General features: G+C 35.8%; 1 protein-coding gene across 1 annotated transcript in view; it reads right to left on the bottom strand.

Moving 5' to 3' along the window:
• Positions 1-4716: 4716 nt before the first annotated feature.
• LOC107751227 (voltage-dependent L-type calcium channel subunit alpha-1D-like) overlaps positions 4717-22392 on the bottom strand; it is a 32286-nt gene continuing 14610 nt past the window's right edge. Inside the window, exons 3-8 of the mRNA XM_016566893.1 lie at positions 17067-17206; positions 10164-10386; positions 8906-9009; positions 5610-5715; positions 5080-5202; positions 4717-4953 (exon numbers count right to left, since the gene is read on the bottom strand). Of these exons, the coding sequence (XP_016422379.1) occupies positions 4717-4953; positions 5080-5202; positions 5610-5715; positions 8906-9009; positions 10164-10386; positions 17067-17206 (933 nt within the window). The remainder of the gene's footprint in view (positions 4954-5079; positions 5203-5609; positions 5716-8905; positions 9010-10163; positions 10387-17066; positions 17207-22392) is intronic.

Genomic DNA, 22392 nt, shown 5'->3' with positions numbered 1-22392 from the left:
TATCGTATCGACCGAAATAAAGAAATATATCGTGATATCAATTTTGGCCATATCGTCCAGCCCTATGTTGGATGTTATCATATATCACAGTTCAAAATTAAAACCATGAAAAATGTATTACTTGAAATAAACTTTAACTGAAATTTTTAAAAAAAATTATTTTAACTAGTTGCCAAAGCATTTATTTTCATTTAGTTTAACCCGGTGTAATAAAAGAAACTGAAACTGAAATAAAAATGAATAAAAACTATAGAAACAACTAACAAAATGAAAACACAAAATTCCTAAAACTTTAAAATTAAAACATAATAAAATAAAGACAAATTCAAAATAATTAATAAAAATTAAAATAATTACACAATTAAAAAAAAATAATCTGATAATCTAAAAAAAAAAAAAATCAGTAAAATTTGCATTCAGTATCTTTGCCTTTTGTTTCTCAGTAAATATATTAAAACAATGTACTACGTTAAAATGAAGGAATTTTCCTTATTGATTTTTTTACATTTCAAATATGCTTTGAATTGTGTTGTGTTTCAGGGTTAATGGAAATGACCGTAAACTTAACATATAATGTCTTGGCAGAAAATGACCGTAATACAAAGTTCTGTCATGAAACTCTAGATGGCGCAGGCCGATAGGTTCTAACTCAATCTGATATACATCATCACATCATTATTCACATGGCACAGCTGATTGGTTTCTTTCACATCAGCAGCCAATGAGCTTGCTGCTCGACATTCAAATACTTGGCCAGTGCTTGCTGTAGCAGTTGTAGCGCACTTCATAAACCCTCCACCTTCCCCAGCTCCACCTGTATAGATCTGCTACGGGGTAATTTCATGTATGTTATATATGGGTGATTTTTTTTATTGGTCTTATGGAGTATTCTAATTTGTTGAGATAGTGAGTTGGTGGGTTTTTGTTAAATGTGAGCCAAAATCTTCACAATTAAAAGAACCAAAGACTTAAACTACTTCAGTCTGTGTGCATTGAATTTATTTAATACATGAGTTTCACAATTTGAGTTGAATTACTGAAATAAATGAACGTTTCCACGACATTCTAATTTATTGAGATGCACCTGTACAGTTAAACCTAAGTGTAAATGCTTCAGTGTCCTGCCAGCAGGGTGCATGCTTGTCCACAAAGGACTTAGAGAAACATCACACACAAACGTGCTGGAAAGGTCATACAACGTGTGTGGCGTCCTTAATAAAATGGCAGAAGCACAATAATGGAATCCAAACCTAATTTTGAAAGATTGCTTGATCTGCAAATTGTGTATGTTGCACCACGGGCACAGCGTCTGAATCTCTCCTGGTGGGATATTAATAACCCTGCAGCTCTAAGAAATGGCTTGTAGGGCTTACGGACACAGGAAGGAGATTCATTTCACCCTTCCAGAGGGGGGTCACAAAATTTGTGCCCCCCTCTGAAGGAAATGAAGGAGAAGAGGATGAATATGAGAGTCATAGGCTGTCTTTCTGATGTAAAAAACAAAACAATGGAATTGAATTGAGTCACCTGTCTGGCTAAGGTCTCCATCCTCTCCTCCATCTGCCCTTCCTTTTTCTGGCTATTCCATTTTCTCATCTCAAGTTATTTTTATCTCCTTCTGTCTTAACTAATCTCTGTATTCTGTTCAAGGTTCATGCAAAAACGAAGAATCCAAAAACTGACGTACAACAAAAGTTATGATGAACCTGTACTGGTTTTGTAAACTATATCGACATACACTACCATTCAAAAGTTTGAGGTCAGTAAAATTAACACTTTTACTCAGCAAGAATGCATTAAATTGATCAAAAGTCACAGTAAAGACTTATAAAGATTTATAATTAGGGATGCACCTATACTGCACTCCTGTACTCGTACTTGTACTCGTAAAAATGCTCAGATACCAAAAGCTGGTTCCACACAACGTATGAATAGAGCTGTGTCCAGAAAAAGAAACACCGACAACAGAACAACAAAGAGTAGAATGGATTTATTAGAGATCAGGGATGTCTATGAAGTACATGTAAGTAATTAATATAATGTTAAACATTCAATATTCGCGCCTGTATACGAGCTGATAAGCAGAGCGCGCGTCGGCACAGATGCGCGAGATTGTCGAATGAATATCTCACAGACATCACTGGAAAGTTTGTAGTTCGGTCGGATATTTCAAAAGCAAGTAAGTAAAGCAATGCACAAGTTACAAAATTTATTTGACGGTAAGGAGAGAGAGAGAGTCAGAGAGCGTGCACTTCTGTCGCATGATCTTGATTGCTGTTCGCTCCATTAGTGCATGCAAGCAGTGTAGCAGATCTATTCCACCAAGACCAAACGCATTAACACTGCCATGTACATTACCATGCTAAACTCTCCTAGAGTTATCATAACAGAACTTATTTTTCCATGGATGTTGTGAAGATAAACGTAACTAAGAAACAAAATTGCATAAAATATTGCAATTTATGTATAAAATTTTTATAAAACTGTATACAAAAGTGCTTTTTTCCTAAAACAAACAAAAATGATAGGGGCAATCACTATAAACAACATTTATTTTAAACGTCAAGCTTACACAACTTTATTTAAAGCAAAAGTGAAATTAGCAGACTGTGTGAAATGCGCTAGGCTATAAGTGTCTAATACAAACGTGTGCACGCTGCACATGTTTAGCTTGCTTTAAAGGCCAAAGTATACTTTTTACTCCAACACGAGGGTCCGCGTACAGTTCGTGTGACGCAAATTACATCACCAAAATTGTATGTGCGTACTCGTATAATGTATAACGAGTGGTTCCCTGCATTATTTTAGGAAAACGTCTCATTATTACAGTATTGAGCTACTCTAATGGGCCATTAAAATGAACAGTGAAAGTAACAAAAGCTTATACAATACATTTTAACAGGTATAATTAAGTGTGTAAATAACTGAAGGAATTATCTGTTTGCTAAATGAAGCCATCTAACATTATTATTATTATTTTGTTTCTGTACCCAATATTTAAACAAAAATTCTGTTTGCTAAATGAAGCCATCTAACATGATTCATATTATTATTATTATTTTGTTTCTGTACCCAATATTTAAACAAAAATGTAAATGCTGTGAAAATACAGATATTGGTATCGGCGAGTACCAAAAATGAAAGTATCTGTATCGGACTCGTTCTGAAAAAAGTGGTATTGGTGCATCCCTATTTATAATGCTGTTAAAGATTTCCATTTCAAATAAATGCTGTTCTTTTAAACTTTCTATTCATCAGTGAATAGAAAACGTCTCGGGTTACTCACGTAACCCATGTTCTCTGAATAGGGAACGAGACACTGTGTAGCTATGACACAATGGGAGCACCCCTTGGGTGTGCAGAGTGTCTGAAGCCCATATGGAATCACGCCAATTAAATGGCTGATGGTGCAGGCCCCACCTTGACGGTACTATGTCACCCACTCTAATACTAGCGACCGCACCATCCAGAGGAAGCAACACTCCTGGTAGAATGAGCTTGAATACCTAGCGGTGAAGAGAGACCTCAGACCTCATAAGCATCCCTTACCAATGAGAAATTCTATGTTTTGATGCAGCGAGCCCTCTGTGGCCAGCACCAAAACACACCAACAATTGGGAGGACTTGCGCCATTGACTAGAGCGGTCCACATAGAACTTCAAAGCTCAAACAGGGCAGAGCAGGTGAAGCCTCTCGTCCTTAACAGAAGCAAAAGGAGGAGGACAGGAGTGAAGCACGACCACCTGGGAGCGAAATTACGTGGACAAGACCTTGGGGACATAACGCCTAACCCCACGCATAAACGAAGAGATCAAACGATGTCTACCTAGGGGGACTTAGTACACATACCTGCAAGCAGCAATAGCTGCAACATAAACTCTCAAGGTGGTAGCAGCCGCTCCAGCCGCAAACTTCTCCAGCAGAAATTCCAGCACTGAACCAATTGGGCAGCTGACTTGGTCCACTGCATGAGCTGAATATCACGACTCAAAAACCTTCCACTTAGAAGAATAAAGCCTCCTAGTAGAAGGAGCCTTTCATTATCAATGGTTTCCTGAATGTCCACAGGAAGACCAGAGGTTACAGCTGATTGCCCTTAATCGGCCACACCCATAGCATCCAAATCTTGGGTCGAGGGTGCCCTTGAGTTGAGACAGCAGGTCTTTCCTGATTGGAATCTCCCATGGGGTGTGCTCTAGAAGGGAGACTAGCTCCGAGAACCATGTCTGGGACGGCCAGAACGGGGCTATCAACAGGAGGCGGACCCCGCACTCCCTCACTCTGCACAAGACTGCAGGAATCAACTAGATTAGCGGAAATGCGTACAGCCTCAGATCTAGCCACGGGTGAGCAAAAGCATCTATCCCCAGAGGTGCCAGGTGACATACGGAGAACCAAAGGGGACATTGGGTCAATTCCTGCGATGCGAAGAGATTTACCTCCGCTCTGCCAAAAAGATCCCAGATCTAAGCCACTGTCTGGCAGTTCAGCATCCAGTCCCCCGACCTGAGTTTCTGCCTCGATCGGAAGTCCACTGTGAGGTTCAGAGCACGAACCGCTCATGAACCGCTCTCAGAGAAAGAAACCTGTCATGAGCCCAAAGAAGGGGGCGGCATGCATGCCTGTCCAGTGTGCGTGACTGTGACACTCTTAGTAGGAGGAGGGCCGGCCACGAGGGACAAACTCCTTTGGACTTCATCCACCACAGAATTGGCCTCATATATGAAGCAGCCCCAGGGGCAGCACAGGAGAGGCCATTGCCAAGAGACCCAGGAGTCTGCGACATGTGCTCAGTGAAACATGATGGACTAGCTTGAAGCGGGCCAAACAGGTTTTGATACCAGAAATCTGAGCAGGAGCCAAATGGGCCTGCATTGAAACAGAATTGAGGTGGACCCCCCCAAGAAAATGGTCCACTGAGAAGGGGTGAGAACGCTCTTCTGAGCATTCAACCTGAGGCCAAGAGATTGAAGATGGTGAAGAAGAATGTCTCTGTGACGACTCACCAACTCCCTAGAATGGGCCAAGATGATCCAATCGTCCAGGTAGTTGAGCACACGGATGCCCTGGAGCCTCAACGGGGGCCAGAGCAGCATCCATACACTTCCCTGGAGCCAAAGCCAGATCGAAGGGAAGAACCCTGTACTGGTACGCCTTTCCCCCAAAGGCGAACCTGAGGAACTTCCTGTGCTGCTGAACAACCTGAATATTAAAGTAAGCATCCTTCAGGTCTACAGTAACGAACCAATCAACGACTCGCAAAATGTCATCTAACATCTAAGGAATCATTATTGCGTGCCTCTGGGTTGGGACATAAATAATCGTGGAAAAACTCCACCGAATCCGTGCGAGAGAGGGAGAAAGGTCGAGGCCCGTCAGCTCACTTTCTATAGTCTCGAGCTCCACATCTGAACCGCAGGCCGCAGATTCACAAAGGGCCTCAGCGGCCTCCGGAGCAGTATGACGGGGGAAAACGGATCACCCCTTCTCAAAAACCGTGAGCCTCACGCGAAGAGCTTTGAGACAGAGATTCTCACAAAATGTACAGTTAGAAGAGCTGTAAAAAGCCTCATGCAAGTGAGACAAACCCATACATTTAACACACTTACTGTGCGAGTTGTCGCTCGCAATAAAGTGAGAGCACAGTGGATGGCAGCAATGAAACTCCATAGCACTTCACCACGAGGAGAAACGAGGTTCCATTGAATGCAGTCGCTAAAGTGCAAAAGAGAAACTCAAAGAAATAAGCCAAAACACGGGCCAGATAAATCGCTACTGAAGGGCTAAACGACCGCTTCTGAAGGAAGGAAATCTGAGAAGCGGATGGCGCAATCTCTAGTATTAGAGTGGATGACGTAGTGACGTCGAGGTGGAGCCTGCGACATCATTCAATGAATTGGCGTGATTCCATACAGGCTTCAGACAATCGGCACACCCAAGAGACGTTCCCATTGCGTCATAGCTACGCAGCATTGAGTGAACCTATGAAAGAGAACTATTAATCAGCACTACTGTTTTTAACATTGATAATAATAAATGTTTCTTGAGCAGCAAATCAGCATATTAGAATGATTTCTGAAGGATCATGAGACACTGAAGACTAGAGTAATGAAGCTGATAATTCAGCTTTGCATCACAGGAATAAATTACATTTTAAAATATAGTAAAATAGAAAAACATTCTTTTAAATGATAATAGTAATATTTCATAATATATTTTGATCAAATACATACAATACATTTGTATTTAAGTGCTGAATTGGTAAATCATCCTAATGACAGATTTTTTCCCAAAAAAGCAAATGTTTCTGCTGAATTAGCATCATTCACCTGCTTTGCCCTAGTCCTTTAGTCTAAACAATTTAATTTCTTCTCCATGACTTTCATGAGTCTGAATCACTTCCTCTCTCATAGTGTTTCGCTCTGTCCTTGGACCGATTTGACTTAATAATGTCATCAGTTCAGAATGATTCAACCCAGCAGATGTGAGGATCTTTTCACAGCACACAACACGTCAGAAAACACCTGAAACCTCTCTATATATAAAAATAAAAATAAAAACTGCTAATATACAGTCATGGAAAAAAGGATTGCACATACTCCAAGCATATCCTTAATGTAACTAATTTACAACAAATCTAAAACTGTTTGTTTGTCTAAAACTGAGGTTTGTCTTTGTTTTTACATAAGTGAGATTAGAAAAGTATTTCACTATATTTTACTATTATTTTGACTATAAATAACTATTTTTTAAAAAACTATAAATAGTGAGTTAACATTCAGAATAGAATCCATATGGAAATGCTTACAGTTTAGACCAGTTTGGACCATCATAAAATCAAAGACATTTGGGTTTTTAGATGGTTTTTAAGTATTAGATAATCCTGATCTGTTACTGGCATAGACTGGATTGTTTAAGGTAAACCAACATTGCTATGATGGGTGAACAGCTAGAACCAGCATGAAAGTACCCAAAACCATTACACTGGTTAATATGATGCAATAGGATGGTTTAATACATGAATAAATAAAATATATTTAAATTAAAAAGAATGTATGTATATTAAGTGAATAATATTATTACTAATACATGAATACCTGTTTATGAAATTATGTACTACGTAATAATTACTTAATACTGAGTTTATTATTATTATTATTAGTAGTAGTAGTAGTAGTAGTAGTAGGTTTATTATTATTATTATTAGTAGTAGTAGTAGTAGTAGTAGTAGTAGTAGTAGTAGTAGTATTAACACTGATGTGACAAAAGTTGCCCAGTTCACCTGAATTTACCCTAGTTTTGTAAAAAATAACCATAGTAGTAGGGCTGGGCGATATGGCCAAAAAAAATATTGCGATAATTTTTTTCATATCAGTCGATATCGATAATTATAACGATAAATGTCAAATCTTTATTTCTTTCAAGTTTAAAGCCAGATTTTTGCTCCACAGTGAAAGTTGTAGAAACCAGACCATTAATTTTCCTTAACAAAATAAATATCTAAATAGAAAAATTAGTTTCTGCATGTTCTAATGAGTGATATTGTTTCAAATCAAGAAACAAATTTGGGTTGCCTGATAATATTAATAATAATAATATCACTTTTTTGTCTCTTAGAAATGCACATTTGATAGTAGCTTGAGTTAGGATGCAGAGGTAAATATTTGTTCACTATCAAAATCAGTAACATCTGTAAAAAATTGCAGCAACCTCAGTTTTATATGGTTACATTTATTCTGACCAAGGTTTTTTTTTTATTATTAAACATTGGTCTCCCATAGTAGCATACATTTAAATCATGAATTCATGAATCATCAACACAGTTAAAACCACACATATAGCACCTCAATACAATGGTAAAAATATAACTATATGTTTTTAGGTAGCCTATTTGTATGAAAAACAGTAGTCTAAAAACATTCAGTATAAATGCACATATGCTATAGCTTAATCACAAATACGTACTATAATTACCATTACTCCTGTATTAAAATTCAGTGTGAATATTCCAAGTTTCTGCCACAATACCATGGTGCAGTGAGTGTTACTACAGTAAATGCATGGTAAATGATGGCGATGTGTAGATTGAAAAGCCTTCTGACTGTCTCGTTGCATACAGTGTTTCTCCTGTTTGGCTTTAAACTAGTTTAAATCACAGAGTAATTTGTGTTCATCGTTGAATTCAAGCGCTTTACACTGGATCTCACAGCACTGTTTAGTGCTCACGTGACCGAGTAAACGCATCTGCTCTAGTGAGCTCGCGCCGCGCGGCAGTTTGAACTTTGATCCGAGCGGATAAATGGTCCGTGTGTGGGGCGCTTCAAATGAGTCGCGCTGTTTCGTTCCGCTTTTGGCGCATAAACATTATATCGAACATTTACCGAACACTTCATATCGTTTTATCGAGGAAAATTATATAGCGATAATTATCGTTATCGAATTATCGCCCAGCCCTACATAGTAGTTTGCAACTTTTGTCCATGACTGTGGTATTGATCCAAGATCAGGTCTATCGTAAAACTTCATGCTGAACCCCATGCAGGAAAAACTTCAGCTCAGATGTTGAGAGAAATGACAGCAGACATAGAAAACCATAGCAGTCTCCACAGCACACAGCGTTTCTCATTCTCTTACCCACTGAGTACACCCAGGACAAGATTCAACACAAAAAACGAGCCCAAAATGATCAGACTAACAAAGTAGATCCACGGCGTCTCCCAGCCAATGGCGTCATTCACCTACAGGGGCCCAAACAGGACGGTTAACCCAGAGAGAGAGGCTACATTTAGCTGAGAGAAACACCAGGGATGGAGTTTAGTCTCGGGAGAGAGAGAGAGAGAGAGAGAGCGAGAAAAAAAATTTGGAGATCAGGGGCTGTAGTGAAGAGAAAAGAGGAGCTGCTCACCCGCTCAACACACCCAGAACCAGGTTCAAGACGAAGAAAGAGCCGAAGATGACCAAGCTCACAAAGTACACCCAGGGCAGCTCCAACCCCATAGCATCATTCATCTGAGAGAGGAGAGGAAGTGAACGAGGAGGAAGAGAGAAAGAGAGAAACGAATGAAAGATTTGGGATGAAACAGAAACTGTAAGGAGAAGGTTAAAAATAGGCCTAGAGAAGACATTATACTCAAAATCAAACTGGATTTCAGTTTTAACACATTTAGATGTTTTGAATAAATACCAGAAGGCTTTCAAAAGTACAACTTCTAATAAAAAAAAATTGAGTGTAGGATGAAGTCAATACAAAGAAAAGATAAAGGTGAAGTCCCACACACTGTCCATAAGCTTGCAAGAATTGTATTGAATAAGCTACATTTCAGAGACCTTTGTCAGGCATTTTCTTTGAATAAATAAATAACTGAATTTATATATAAACCTTTTTCAAGTATTTTCTTTAAACAAATAAATATTTAATTAAAAAAGAAACATTTTATCTCTAGTCTACCCTGACCAAACCACTGAAAATGATGAAAATGATTTATGTAAAATAAAAAATATAAAAAAGTATATATACAAATTATTTTATATATTTTTTATTAATTTAAATCAAAATTATTTATTTTAATTTAATTTGATAAATTATTTATTAATTTTAATATATACAAATTAATAAAAACATACATACATATATAAAAAAAATTATATTAATTAATTAATTAAAATAATTAAATATATGTATACTTATCTATATCTATCTATAAATTGTAAAATTTTAACTTTTTTCCAGGAGGCAAGCTTTATTACCATGCATGCTGGATTATGCATATTTACATGTTAAATTTGGGCATGTCAAATAAGCAGTTACTTAGATTTCCCGTGAATCACCCCAAAAAATTATATGTTGAAAATCTATCTGACGTTTATGCTGCTGTAAATGAAGTGTGTGCTGTGATGAAATGGAGGAAAGATATTCCAGCGGATGATGTGAAAGGTGGGTGGATCTCATCAGAGCACACTGGTCAGTCACAGACCCTTGAGTTCCTGCTTCAGTGTGTGGGCTGCTAGTTTGAGCTTCTCACACTCTCCTCAAAGCAGTAATGACTGTACAAGCACTTCATCCTCTCCACACAAATATAATTATTGACTAACATTCATTATAGTACTTCAACAAGAAGACGTGCTAGCTAGGATGCGAGAGGAAGTAGCATGCTAATACTAACCCAGTAGAGCACATCCGTCCAGCCCTCCATGGTAATGCACTGAAACACAGTGAGCATGGCAAACATGAAGTTGTCGAAGTTCGTGATGCCTCCGTTGGGGCCGTGCCAGCCCTCCTTACACACGGTGCCGTTAATGGGGCATGTGCGGCCATGACCGTTAACAGCACACGGCGCAGGTTCATCCTCTGCTATTATTTCTGCAGAAAGAGGAGAGAAGATCAAACTAAACAAGCATAATATTTCTAAACACTTTCCAACAATTCACGAATTGCAATGCGTTGAAAACATGAATCTATATTCATATTATGTACACTGTAAAAAAAAGGATTTTATAAAGTTGTAAACAAAACGAATATTATTGGTGTTTCTTATACTAAGAAAGTACTATTTCAGTCGTTCTACTTCAAATCAGCATATAGATGCTAATTTAATGTCACAACAACAGTATTCTATGATGATGATGTGTCTTCCAGAAATGGAAAAAAATATCTATAGATTAAACTCCATAAATATATTTTTATACATCGCTTGAGTCAGAGCTCTCCTGCAAAAACTTGAGGCGCATAAACCGCGCGCAGAACGCTCACTGCCAACCGAAAACAATTTTAAAAAGGCGCCTCTCACTGCAAAAAACTCGTTCTGTGTGATCGGGGCCTAAGTCTCCTGTGACTAATGTCTCCAGGCCTCAGATGTCAGGTGCTGCGTTTACAAATTATTTCTCATTTCCAGCAGAACACAGAAGAGGCCACTTCCTCCAGCTCACTGACACCAAAGACCGACAGAAAGCCCCTTCGCAACAGTGGTACGCAAGCATTACATTTTAGATTAGGGAACACATATTCACTATCAAGAGTTTCCTTCAATAAACTCCTAATTTGCTGCTTATTGATAGTAAGTAAGGTAGTTGTTGTAGTAGTTATGTTTGGGGTTAAGGGATGTAGAATATGGTCATGCATTAATATGTGCTTTTTAAGTACTAATAAACAGCCAACATGCTATTAATATGCATGTTAATAAGTTAACTAGTTAATAGTGAATAGTGTTACTTAACATTTTCAGTATTTACAAAAAGTAAATGTTAACTGAAATTAAAATATATTTAAAACATGTATTTTATTTCAGCTAGTAGCCAAGACAATATTTCTCATTTTTGTTTAGTTTAACTTTAAGTATTAATTTTTTTACAATTATTAAAATTAAGAAAAACTATGTAGACATTTTTTAAAAATCAAAAACTAATTAAAATGAAAAAAAAAAAAAAACTTGTTGCATCTTTCCCAAAAAGACTCATGGCTGTATTAGATCAAAAGGGTGCTTCTACTAAATACTGAGCATTTTTCAGTTTTTCTTTTTTAATAAATCTGCAAAGATGTCAACAATTCTGTGTTTTTCTGTCAATATGGGGTGCTGTGTGTACATTAATGAGGAAAAAAAATTTACTTAAATGATGTTAGCAAATGGCTGCAATATAACAAAGAGTGAAAAATTTAAGGGGGTCTGAATACTTTCCGTACCCACTGTATAAACTGTAAAATGTGTTAACCAACAAATGTAATCTTAAAGAGCTATTTCTACCCAATTTAACTAAAATGTGTTTTGTTGGTATAGATTATTTTATATTGGACAATTGTATATTGGATTATTGTATATTGCATAAATCCAGTTAAATTAAATGTCACCATTTTTTGCAGTGTACTCACTATAAGTGAAGACCATAACAACTTTTAAATAGGGACTTCCATTAGAAAATGTATTATTAGTAACCCCTAATGTTTTTTTTTTTTTGTTGTTAATGACACAAAAGCAACGTGAAAAAAACTTTCACAGAAAACTGTCCTTTTGTGTTCCTCAGAAGAAAGACTTCTAAAGACTCCGCTTGAATTATGACTAGAAAGAATGATAATGCTGACTATAAATTATATTATAATTCTATTATTATTATGATGTTTTTATAGATTATAAATTACAATGTATAACTGCAATTATTGCAATATACAGTACTGTTTAAAAATACTGAGGTCAGCAATATTTTTAATAATATTATTAATACTTAAAATATTAATAGTTTTATTCTGCAAGGATGTATTAAATTGATCAAAAGTGAAATATATATATTACATATATATATATATATATATATATATATATATATATAAAATTAAGTTATAAAAACCTAATATAAAAGATGGTTACATTCTTTGAAACTAATATAAAAATTGTTTTATAAAATTGCTTGTAATCTTGATGTAAAGTAGCAGGATTATAGCCAAAATATCAAAACATCTTTGGATTATAAAATAGATAAACCACTTCCACCATCACATGTCTGCGTGAACTTTCATCAATGTGCCAAAACATAAACAGCAAGACATTCAATCTGAACAACATCAGGCGGCATCATCTGCTGTACACATGATAAAAAAGCAGCATGTGATGACCTGAAAGGACCATGGTGCACATCTGAATAATGATGTACTACAGGACCTCGGCAACAGCAGATAAAATAAGAAAAAATATATTTCTATCAAAAATTGTACTTTGAATGCATCCGCTTCTATTACAATAATCACAAGCCTTATTAATGCCGCATCTGCTGTACACATGATAAAAAAGCAGCATGTGATGACCTGAAAGGACCATGGTGCACATCTGAATAATGATGTACTACAGGACCTCGGCAACAGCAGATAAAATAAGAAAAAATATATTTCTATCAAAAATTGTACTTTGAATGCATCCGCTTCTATTACAATAATCACAAGCCTTATTAATTATTAGCGTTTTGCCCTTTAAAGAGTGACTACCTATCTGTGAGTATTCTTGGCTAATCTTCAGCTGCAGGGGGGCTGCTCTGCAGGAGCTAAAGATCAAGAGTGACAGCCCCGTGAACAGAGAGACGGGTAGGTGAAGAGAGAGAGGGAGACAGCTCTTCTGCATTAGGCGAACTGATCGAAATGTGACCTAGCTATGCAGTGGACTGTGTGTGTATGAGTGAGATAGAGATGCTGATAAGGAAATACAGAGGAAGAAGAGGAGAGTGTACACAGAATGAGATGATCTACAGAGAAGCCAACAGGCTGAGTGGTGAGAGATACAGATGTAGAAGTTAAGACTGTTTCATATCACATTTCATTTTTTTTTCTCGCAAACACTTTCTATTCAGTAAAATGATGAACTGAATTTAGATGATTTAAGTAGTATATAGCAACAGTGTGGTGTTTGGTTTAGATTAAAAGGAAAATTCTGGGTTCATTTCAAGTTAAAGGGGTCATCGGATGCAAAATTCACTTTTCAAGTTGTTTGAACATACAGCTCCAGACATCTGAGCCGCTGAAGACGCAGAGGATTAACATTACTTTTGCTTTGAAGTGAATGCGCCGATCCCGATCAGCCTAAATGAGTCTATGTTCGCGCGAATCATTCATGATCCAGCCTTATCTACAGAAGCAGTGAGTATGTTTTGTAATGAATCTTTGCAAATCGCCTTTCCTAATAATGTGCTAATTAGCAAGTTTCAAGATGAATGCGGCTAAAGTAAACAGTCTCTCTGAGAGCAGCTTGGAAGAGAGGGGCGTGGCCAGCAGAGCTCATTAACATTTAAAGCAACATGGACTATAATGGCTTGATAAAAAAAGAGCTGATTTTGACAGGTTTAAAAAGGTGTTTTTTACACTACCATTGAGACATTTTAACCAAAGTATGTTATAGACTTTTAATTAAGACCCTAAAGAATCATATCAACTTGTGCAAAATGGGTATCCGATGACCCCTTTAAGATCAAATCAACAGAATATGTTGATTCTTAAAAAAAAAAACAAAGCAATAAATGAATAAAAAATAAAAATAAATGTACAAAACTGTCGGGGTCGATAAAATGTTTTAATGTTTTTGAAAGTCTCATATGCTCACCAAGGCTGCATTAATTTGATCAAAAATACAGTAAAAACAGTAATATTGTGAAATATTATTACAATTTAAAAAACTCTTTTCTATTTTAATATATTTTAAAATGTAATTTATTCCTGTGATTCAAAGCTGAATTTTCAGCATCATTACTCTAGTCTTCAGTGTCACATGATCCTTCAGAAATCATTCTAATATGCTGATTTGCTGCTGAAGAATCATTTCTTATTATTATCAATGTTAAAAATAGTTGTGCTGCCTCATATTTTGTTTTTTTCATGATTCTTTTAAAGTTCAAAAGAACTGCATTTATTTGAAACTTAAATATTTTGTTACATTATAAATGCGACCCCAAACTTTTGTATTGTTAGTTTTTTTTTTTTTTTTATATAGCAGAAATCGGGGTTATAGTAAGACACTTACAATGAATCGAATAGGGTACAATAGTACAGACAGGAGTGTAATTTATATGCATGTCAACATGATTTTAGTGTGAACGAAACCTTTACTAAACTTTTCTGTGTAAAGTTATATCCAATTTTACAACTTCTAAAACCCTAAAGCTACCGTAAAATTGGTGAGAACAACTTAACAGCTCAAATAATAAATCAGTTTTAATTGAAGAATTAATTTAAGTGTATTTCTAAAATTAAATGCTTCACAATTCTGCTTTTAAATAATCAGAAAAATTGGCCCCATTAACTTTCAACACAAGAACCACATCATAACACTGATTTTGGCTCTTTTTAAAAAAAAATATTTTTTGTAGTAATCAACATTAAGCTACAGATGCTGTTGATCAAGCTTGTAACTATAAAGAACCCAGAATATTACTTTAAATATTATTTGAATGTAAATGCGGTCTCGCTCTTCATGCAAATTAGATTTCATGAATATCCAAGTTGTATATAATTCTCAAATGGCACACTCTCAATAACCACTGTATAATGTATAGACGTTATTAAAGCAAATGCTAAATGTAGTACGACAGTGTCACTTTTGAACATGTTGCTCCATTTTTTGAAACAGATCAGTATTTTATCTAATAATATTACTTGACTACATTGTTTGATTACACCAGCTGCAAATTACTTGCCTGATTATGTATAAAATGTAAAATTTACCAAAATTATATTGAGGAGAAAGACACAAAGAGGTGTCAACTGGCCAAATCTGGAGCCTTTGTCTACTACAAATTTGAAGAAAGACATATTTTCAATGTGTAAGAAGTGTCTAAAATTAGTTTTAAAGCAAATGCTCAATGTAGCAATCCAGAGAACACTTTTTTTCTGTATAGAGACGCAGTTGTGTTACGCAGCACAAGCATTTGTCAGTGTGAAAGCACAACGTGATCCTGATGGTGCAGTTACACTGCTTTTGCTTACACACACTGTTTATGCATGCGCTATGAAACAGGCCTGAGGCACGGACAAAAGACGAGCAGCTTTCTTCTTCATCCTTTTATCTTTGGGCTTCTGCATCTTTTTTAGGCTGATACAGTAGAAAGTGACATGAAATGAAAACATTTAAATAAAAACCAGTCTGAGGAGGTTAAGGATTACTCCTCATCTACCACATCTTTAAAAAACAAACAAAAAAAAGCTGAACAGTTGATATAAAGCAACTAAGGCTGGCAAATGGACACTGGAAGAGTAGGTCACCAGCAAACATGGTTTTTGAATATTGTTCATCTGAGAATAAAAGAGTGAGTAATACAGTCCACGATGAACTCTAATCTAAAATCAGGAGATGCTCCACAGAGGCTTGTATAATGAGACGGTATAGAGAAAGACTGCAGCTCAGGTCTTTTCTGGGTCATATAGCCGCATGAGGAGTGTGCGTGTGTGAGCGTGTGTTGGGAGTTGAGGAGAATGTGAAGAACCACAAAGGAGGAAAATTTGTGAAAGTGACATTCTAGAAGATGATGGAATAAAGGAAACAGGAAGAGAAAGAAAATGAGATGATACATTGGCATATATGTCTTAACCTTATCTTTCTTAAGTGCCATCCTTCTACATATAGACTACTGTTCAAAAGTTTGGGGTCAGTAAGATTTTTACCCCTAATATATAAATATATATATATAGAGAGAGAGAGAGAGAGAGAAATTAATACTTCTAATCAGCAAGGATGCATTATATTAAACAAAAGTGACCTTAAAAAATATAATGTATAATGCTACAAAAAAATATCAATTCATCAAAGAAAACACAGCTTCCAGAAAAATGTTAAGCAGTAAAACTGCTTTCAAAATTGATAATAATGAGAAATGTTTCTTGAGCGGCAAATCATATGACAATGTGAGGGATCATGTAATGATGCTGAAAATTCAGCTTTGCATCACAGGAAGAAATTGCATTTTAAAATATATTCAAATAGAAAACAGTTCTTTGAGACGTGAATAATATTTCTGTTTTTACTGTATTTTCCATCAAATAAATGCAGCCTTGGTGAGAACATAAACATGCATAGATATATAAATACATATGCATATTGCATATATAAATAAATGTATAATTTATTTAATTTATGTTGCAGCATTTTTTAAATTTAGCCATTTTTATTTGTTGTTATTACTTCATTGATAATATTGTCAGCTGCTAATGTTTTGACAATATAAATGTAAAATGTACAATTTGAATTTAATTGGGGGGGAAAAAAACAAGAAATCAAGGAGGAAAAAAATAAAAGTGACAGAAAAAGATGTACTGTTTGTAATCAAGGTGATGTGCAATAACTTTGAGTTAACATGTGAACAGTACGCTCTTAAAAATAAAAGGAGGTTTTCACAGCAGTGGCACTGAACCATTTTGTGAACAGCTCTTAAAAGAACCATTTTTCTCCTTATTGTGAAGAACATTTTAATATTCAGAAGAACCTTTTTTTCACTATAAAGAACCTTTTGTTCAATGGAAAGGCTCCATGGATGTTCATGAAACCATAGAACCTTTATATTATAGAGTGTAGCAAAGCTTTAGAATATAAGCAGACAAAACATACCCTATGACGACAATGACGAAATCCAGCATGTTCCATCCGTTTCGGACATATGCGTTCTGATGCATCACCAAGCCGTACGCTACGATCTTCAGGAAGGTTTCGATAGTGAAAATGATAAGGAAGGCATATTCAACTGTTTCCTGTACGAGACAGAAGAGGGAGAGAGAGAAACGAATCGATAAGATGCGAAGAGTGTACAATAAATGCCTTTCCAACCCAAAATTAATTATTTGAGAGTGAAAGTAAATTAAATGAAAATTAGAAATATAGTTCATGATTTGAGTTATCATCATGCCTGTAACACAAACACTCACTTATGTTTAAATGGGTCATGAAATGTAAAAATCTAAATGTTCTTTATATTTAGACATAAATAAGGAAGCTTATAATATGGACGGTAATTGAGACTTATTATCCCACAATTCATACTTTTCTCACAATTATCAGAATTGTGAGATATTAACTCAGAATTGAAAGTTTATTTCTTGCAATTTTGAGTTTATAAAGTCAGAATTGTGAGATAAAAACTTGCAACTGCGAAAAAATCTGAATTGTGAGATAAAATGTCACAGTTATGTTTTTCGGTGGCGGAAACAAACAAAAAAAGAATTGTGATTTAATTTAGAATTCCGAGGGGAAAAAAGCAGACTTGAGATATGTATACTCAGATTTCTGGAAAAAAAATTGTGAGATAAACTCAGAATTGCAAGGAAAAAAGTCTGAATTATGAGACACAAAGTCGCAATTATCTTTTTTTATCCCGTCACTCTACAATGAATAAGAAATGATCATCAAAAATGTGTTAGTCACATAAAATAAAGATAAAAAATTATAATTTTTTCAACTTTTTTGATGCAAAAAACTTCAAAAGCTAACCTCCAGAAACATAATATAAATGACTCTATATATCATCACCCTTTTATCTCCATGTCTTGGAAACTGTACTAGCATAAACAAATTAATGCCATCAAAAATGATCATTGTATAAATGTTATGAGGGAAAATATTGTTCCATGTGATTTGCCTTTTAGTTACTCCGCGTCACCTCAACAATAGTGCTACATTACTAAAACTGCACGCGTATTGTTTTTGAAGCATTAAAGCACGCAGCTCAGTCATGGCAGTGGCTAGTGGGTTGTTTTCTGCGCATTGATGGTGTTAGACACAGCCATTTAACTTGTCAAATAGCATCTCTTTATACAAACGCACACACAGACTCAAGCTTTCTCCTTTATGTGTGTGTGACAGCTGTGCAAAGGTTGCACAATGAAAGAGGGTAGTTGGTGTGCGTGTGTGCGTGTGCGTTTAAGTGTAAGGACATTTGGGAAGATTTCATACGCTGTGGGCCTCGTTTTGCCAACATTTTACAGACGACTGAATGGAGCACTTAGCCCTGTGTAACAGAGAAAGAGCCTTTTGTTACAGCGGGAAAAGAGTAACCCGGGCTCACTGATCCTGCTACAGAAAGAGAGAGAGATATGAGTGACGGCAGCAGAGAGAAGTTGCCGCTGCACTGAATATGAGATATTTACAGGATGTCAAAGAGGCAATCGAAAACAGATGAGACAAAAAAAAAGCACACACACGACAGAAACAAACAAATGCACTTGTTCAAAATTCTAATTTAGTACACATTTAAAGCATCTCTATCCACCTAACAATCTGATAACCAATACATATTTAAATAGTAAATTATTTATACATCATGTATTTTTGTAAGTTATTACATTTGCAAATGAAGTATTTGTTGTACTGCCTTTCATTTTCGATGAAATGAAATGAAATGAAATGAAATAAAAACACAGTAACTACAACAATACTCTGCTGGCACTGTGAAAGAACAATTAAACCGATATACATATTTTTTCATCGAATACTTTTTTTCTCTCCATTTTCTCTGAATCTGTTCAGCCAAATCTGTCAAAGGACAGATAGAACAGATTTCAGTGGAGCACAGTCATGAGAATCACCATTATAATAATTTGATAAAAATAAAATAGGATGATGTTTAATAATATAATGCGATATATATATATTAACAGTGATTTCATATATATGCAAGTACCTGTATACATATATATATACACACACACACATACATATACATATGTGCGCGCGCACACACACACACACACACACATTTGATATATTTATAAAACACACACATATAACTGATATATTTATAAAAAGGTCATTCATAAAAATGTTACAATGATGCAAAAAAACATATATATAAAATGCAATTTCTATTAATTGCATAATTAATCTAATTTTCTTTTCTTCTGATTTTAGGGAGAAACATGGCCAATATTTCCGTGCCATTCACCGAAAGAGCAAGGAAATCCTGTTTCAAATTCATATTTTAAATACGACCACTTTAAATGATGGGCTTTGCTAACAAAACAGCCTTTAACTTGTTATATTGAGCAAATTAACACTGAAACAAATTTACATATCAAATAAACAAACAGGAGCAGAAGAGCTTCATTAAGCGATATGCGGTTGAGGACAATGTAATACAGCATTCCCAATCCATTACCCCTCTACTTTATTCATCCATCAGCAGAGTGTGAGAATAGAGAGAGAGAGAGGAAAACAGAGGCCTGTGGGGCAATCCATAAATATCTCTGACTCATCTCTGCTTATTTATGCTCTAAAGACTAACTGTACATACTCTCTCTCACACACACACACTCTCTCACACACACACACACGCACACACACAAACCATCATTAGCTAGTTAACTAAAACAAAAACATCTCACTGTGGGGCAATCCATAAATATCTCTGACTCATCTCTGCTTATTTATGCTCTAAAGACTAACTGTACATACTCTCTCTCTCTCTCTCTCTCTCTCTCACACACACACACACGCACACACACAAATCATCATTAGCTAGTTAACTAAAACAAAAACATCTCACAAACACATGCCCTAATGTTCCACACATGCAAATGTCACCTTCAACATCAAAACCTCAACATCCCTTTTATGTTAATGAAGTCTGGTTTAATTGTTTTGGTTAAAGTTGTGTTACATTTTTGTCTGGGTATTTGTTAAGCGCAAAAAAACAAACAAAAAAAAACTACATAAAACATAAAACCTACCTTTGTTCAAAACAGCCATACAGTGGTCTGGTTTAAAGTTACAAAGTCTTTATGATGGATTTGTTTTACAAACATGCAGCTTTTCACTTCACAAGATGTTAATTGATGGACTGGAGTCGTGTGGATTACTTGTGGATTATTGTGATGTTTTTATCAGATGTTTGGACTCTCATTCTGACGGCACCCATTCACTGCAGAGGATCTATTGCTTAATATATTTCTCCAAATCTGTTCTGATGAAGAAACAAACTCATCTATGTTTTTGATGGCCTGGGGTGAGGACATTTTCATTTTTGGATAAACTATTCCTTTTACCCAAAAATAAACTCACCTTCAAGTCATTACAAATATGTATGATTTGTTTCTTCCATAAAACACAGAGCAAGGATGTTTTGAGATGTTTGTGAGAAGTCCATGCTGCTCTTTGCTATATAATGTAAGAATGTAGATGGTGATCAGGGGCTGTCAAGCACCAAAAAGGACACAAAAGCACTATAAAAGTGGTCCATATGACTTGCATGGACAAGAGCAGCATGGACATTCAGCAAAATATCTTATTTTGTGTTCCACAGAAGAAAAAAGTATCAATTATTTATTTTAGAAGGAACTATTCCTTTAAACTCAAAGCTACTTCGAGTAACATTGACTAATTTGACATCAGTCCACAACCATAATGCAAATCAAGCCTATATATTACAGTAAAATAATCAGTACAATAGAGTGGAATAACAAAAATGAATCAGTGTATGAGGAATCTTACAGGGTGAATTAATGAAATCCTGTAACTGCTTGATGGAATTATTAATAATAAACTGATTCACAGAAAAATGTGAGCAGGGAAATACTGCCATAAATGAATATTAAATCCATCAAGAAGGCTATTTTGATTCAGATTTTGTTCTTTTTAGTGTTTTGATCTATTCTATAATTGCTAAATACAGCACGTCATTTAGCATAAATCATTGGTTTGAAATGAAGCATGTAAACACGCACACACACACACACAAGCAGGCAAATTTGTGCATGTGGCGAATAGCTGCCGTGACATGACTCAGTGTGACATCATGTCGTTTATCATCCCGGAAACATCACATTGTCCTCTGATCAAAGTAACAGAATATATACGGCACATACCAGCACATGCACTACATTCATTGGCAACTAAATATCAATAAATCGAATATGACTTATATCAGTCATTCGGGGAAAAAAATTATACAGCTTACAAGATTAAAGGCATGAACTAATTTTTTTTTAATTTTATGAATGGTATTTGTCCATGCAAAATTCACCATAATAATTGCCAGGCCAAATCCATAGCAAATGTGGTTGCTAAGCTGAGTGGTTTTTATAGCACACTGCTACGGTTGCTTCCTGGGGTGCTCATAAACACATGGGCTTTTTTATAATAGATTTTTTATAGTCAAACAGGTCAAAAACACAAATGTGTGAGCATGTAACAAGAGAAAAGTTCATATTAATACTTAGGGTTAGCGATTTGATCACAAACTCCAAAAGCAATTTATGATATCATTATATATACACATACTAAATTAGTTTTTTAGTTTACCAAATTTAGTTTTAGAGCTTAGAGCTTTAAATGAATTACACATTTTAATACATCATAAATTACCTGTTATGCCTTAATTTTATTAAAGGGGTCATATAAGGCGATTTCAATTTTTCCTTTCTCTTTGGAGTGTTTCAAGCTCTTGGTGCATAAAGAAGATCTGTAAAGTTGCAAAGACTAAAGTCTCAAATCCAAAGAGATATTCTTTATAAAAGTTAAGAGTTAACCACGCCTACCTAAAACGGCTCGTTCTAACACGCCCCCACATGTCTACGTCACGATGTAGGAAGATTTGCATAACGCCGCCCAAATGTTCACGCAAAGAAAGAAGGCGTAACTTTTATTCTCGCTGTAGTATTGTTGTTGCCGCCGCCATGTCGTGAAGGCGCTGTGTGTTTCATTGTGAAAGCGAAACTACTTTGTTTGGCCTTCCAAAAGAGGACGATATCCGCTCCGTCATGCCTAGAGCTGATCCTTCTGGTCACTGAGGAAATACATCAACTTTGCGCTGTGGATTGTCGGATCGGCTTTCACCGTGGACGAAGCGGAGTCCAACCCGGGGTCGTCACATGTGGTTGCCGCAACCCCGCTCCTTCGTCTAATCCGCCAGTCACCGCTCACTCTAGCCGCAGGCCTCCGCTCACTC

This window comes from Sinocyclocheilus rhinocerous, unplaced genomic scaffold (genome assembly GCF_001515625.1).
Source record: "Sinocyclocheilus rhinocerous isolate Xijiao unplaced genomic scaffold, SAMN03320098_v1.1 scaffold362, whole genome shotgun sequence".
In the NCBI taxonomy this organism is placed as follows: Eukaryota; Metazoa; Chordata; class Actinopteri; order Cypriniformes; family Cyprinidae; genus Sinocyclocheilus; species Sinocyclocheilus rhinocerous.
The sequence above is the reverse complement of the archived record's forward strand: the minus strand, read 5'-3'. Positions and strand labels throughout refer to the sequence as shown.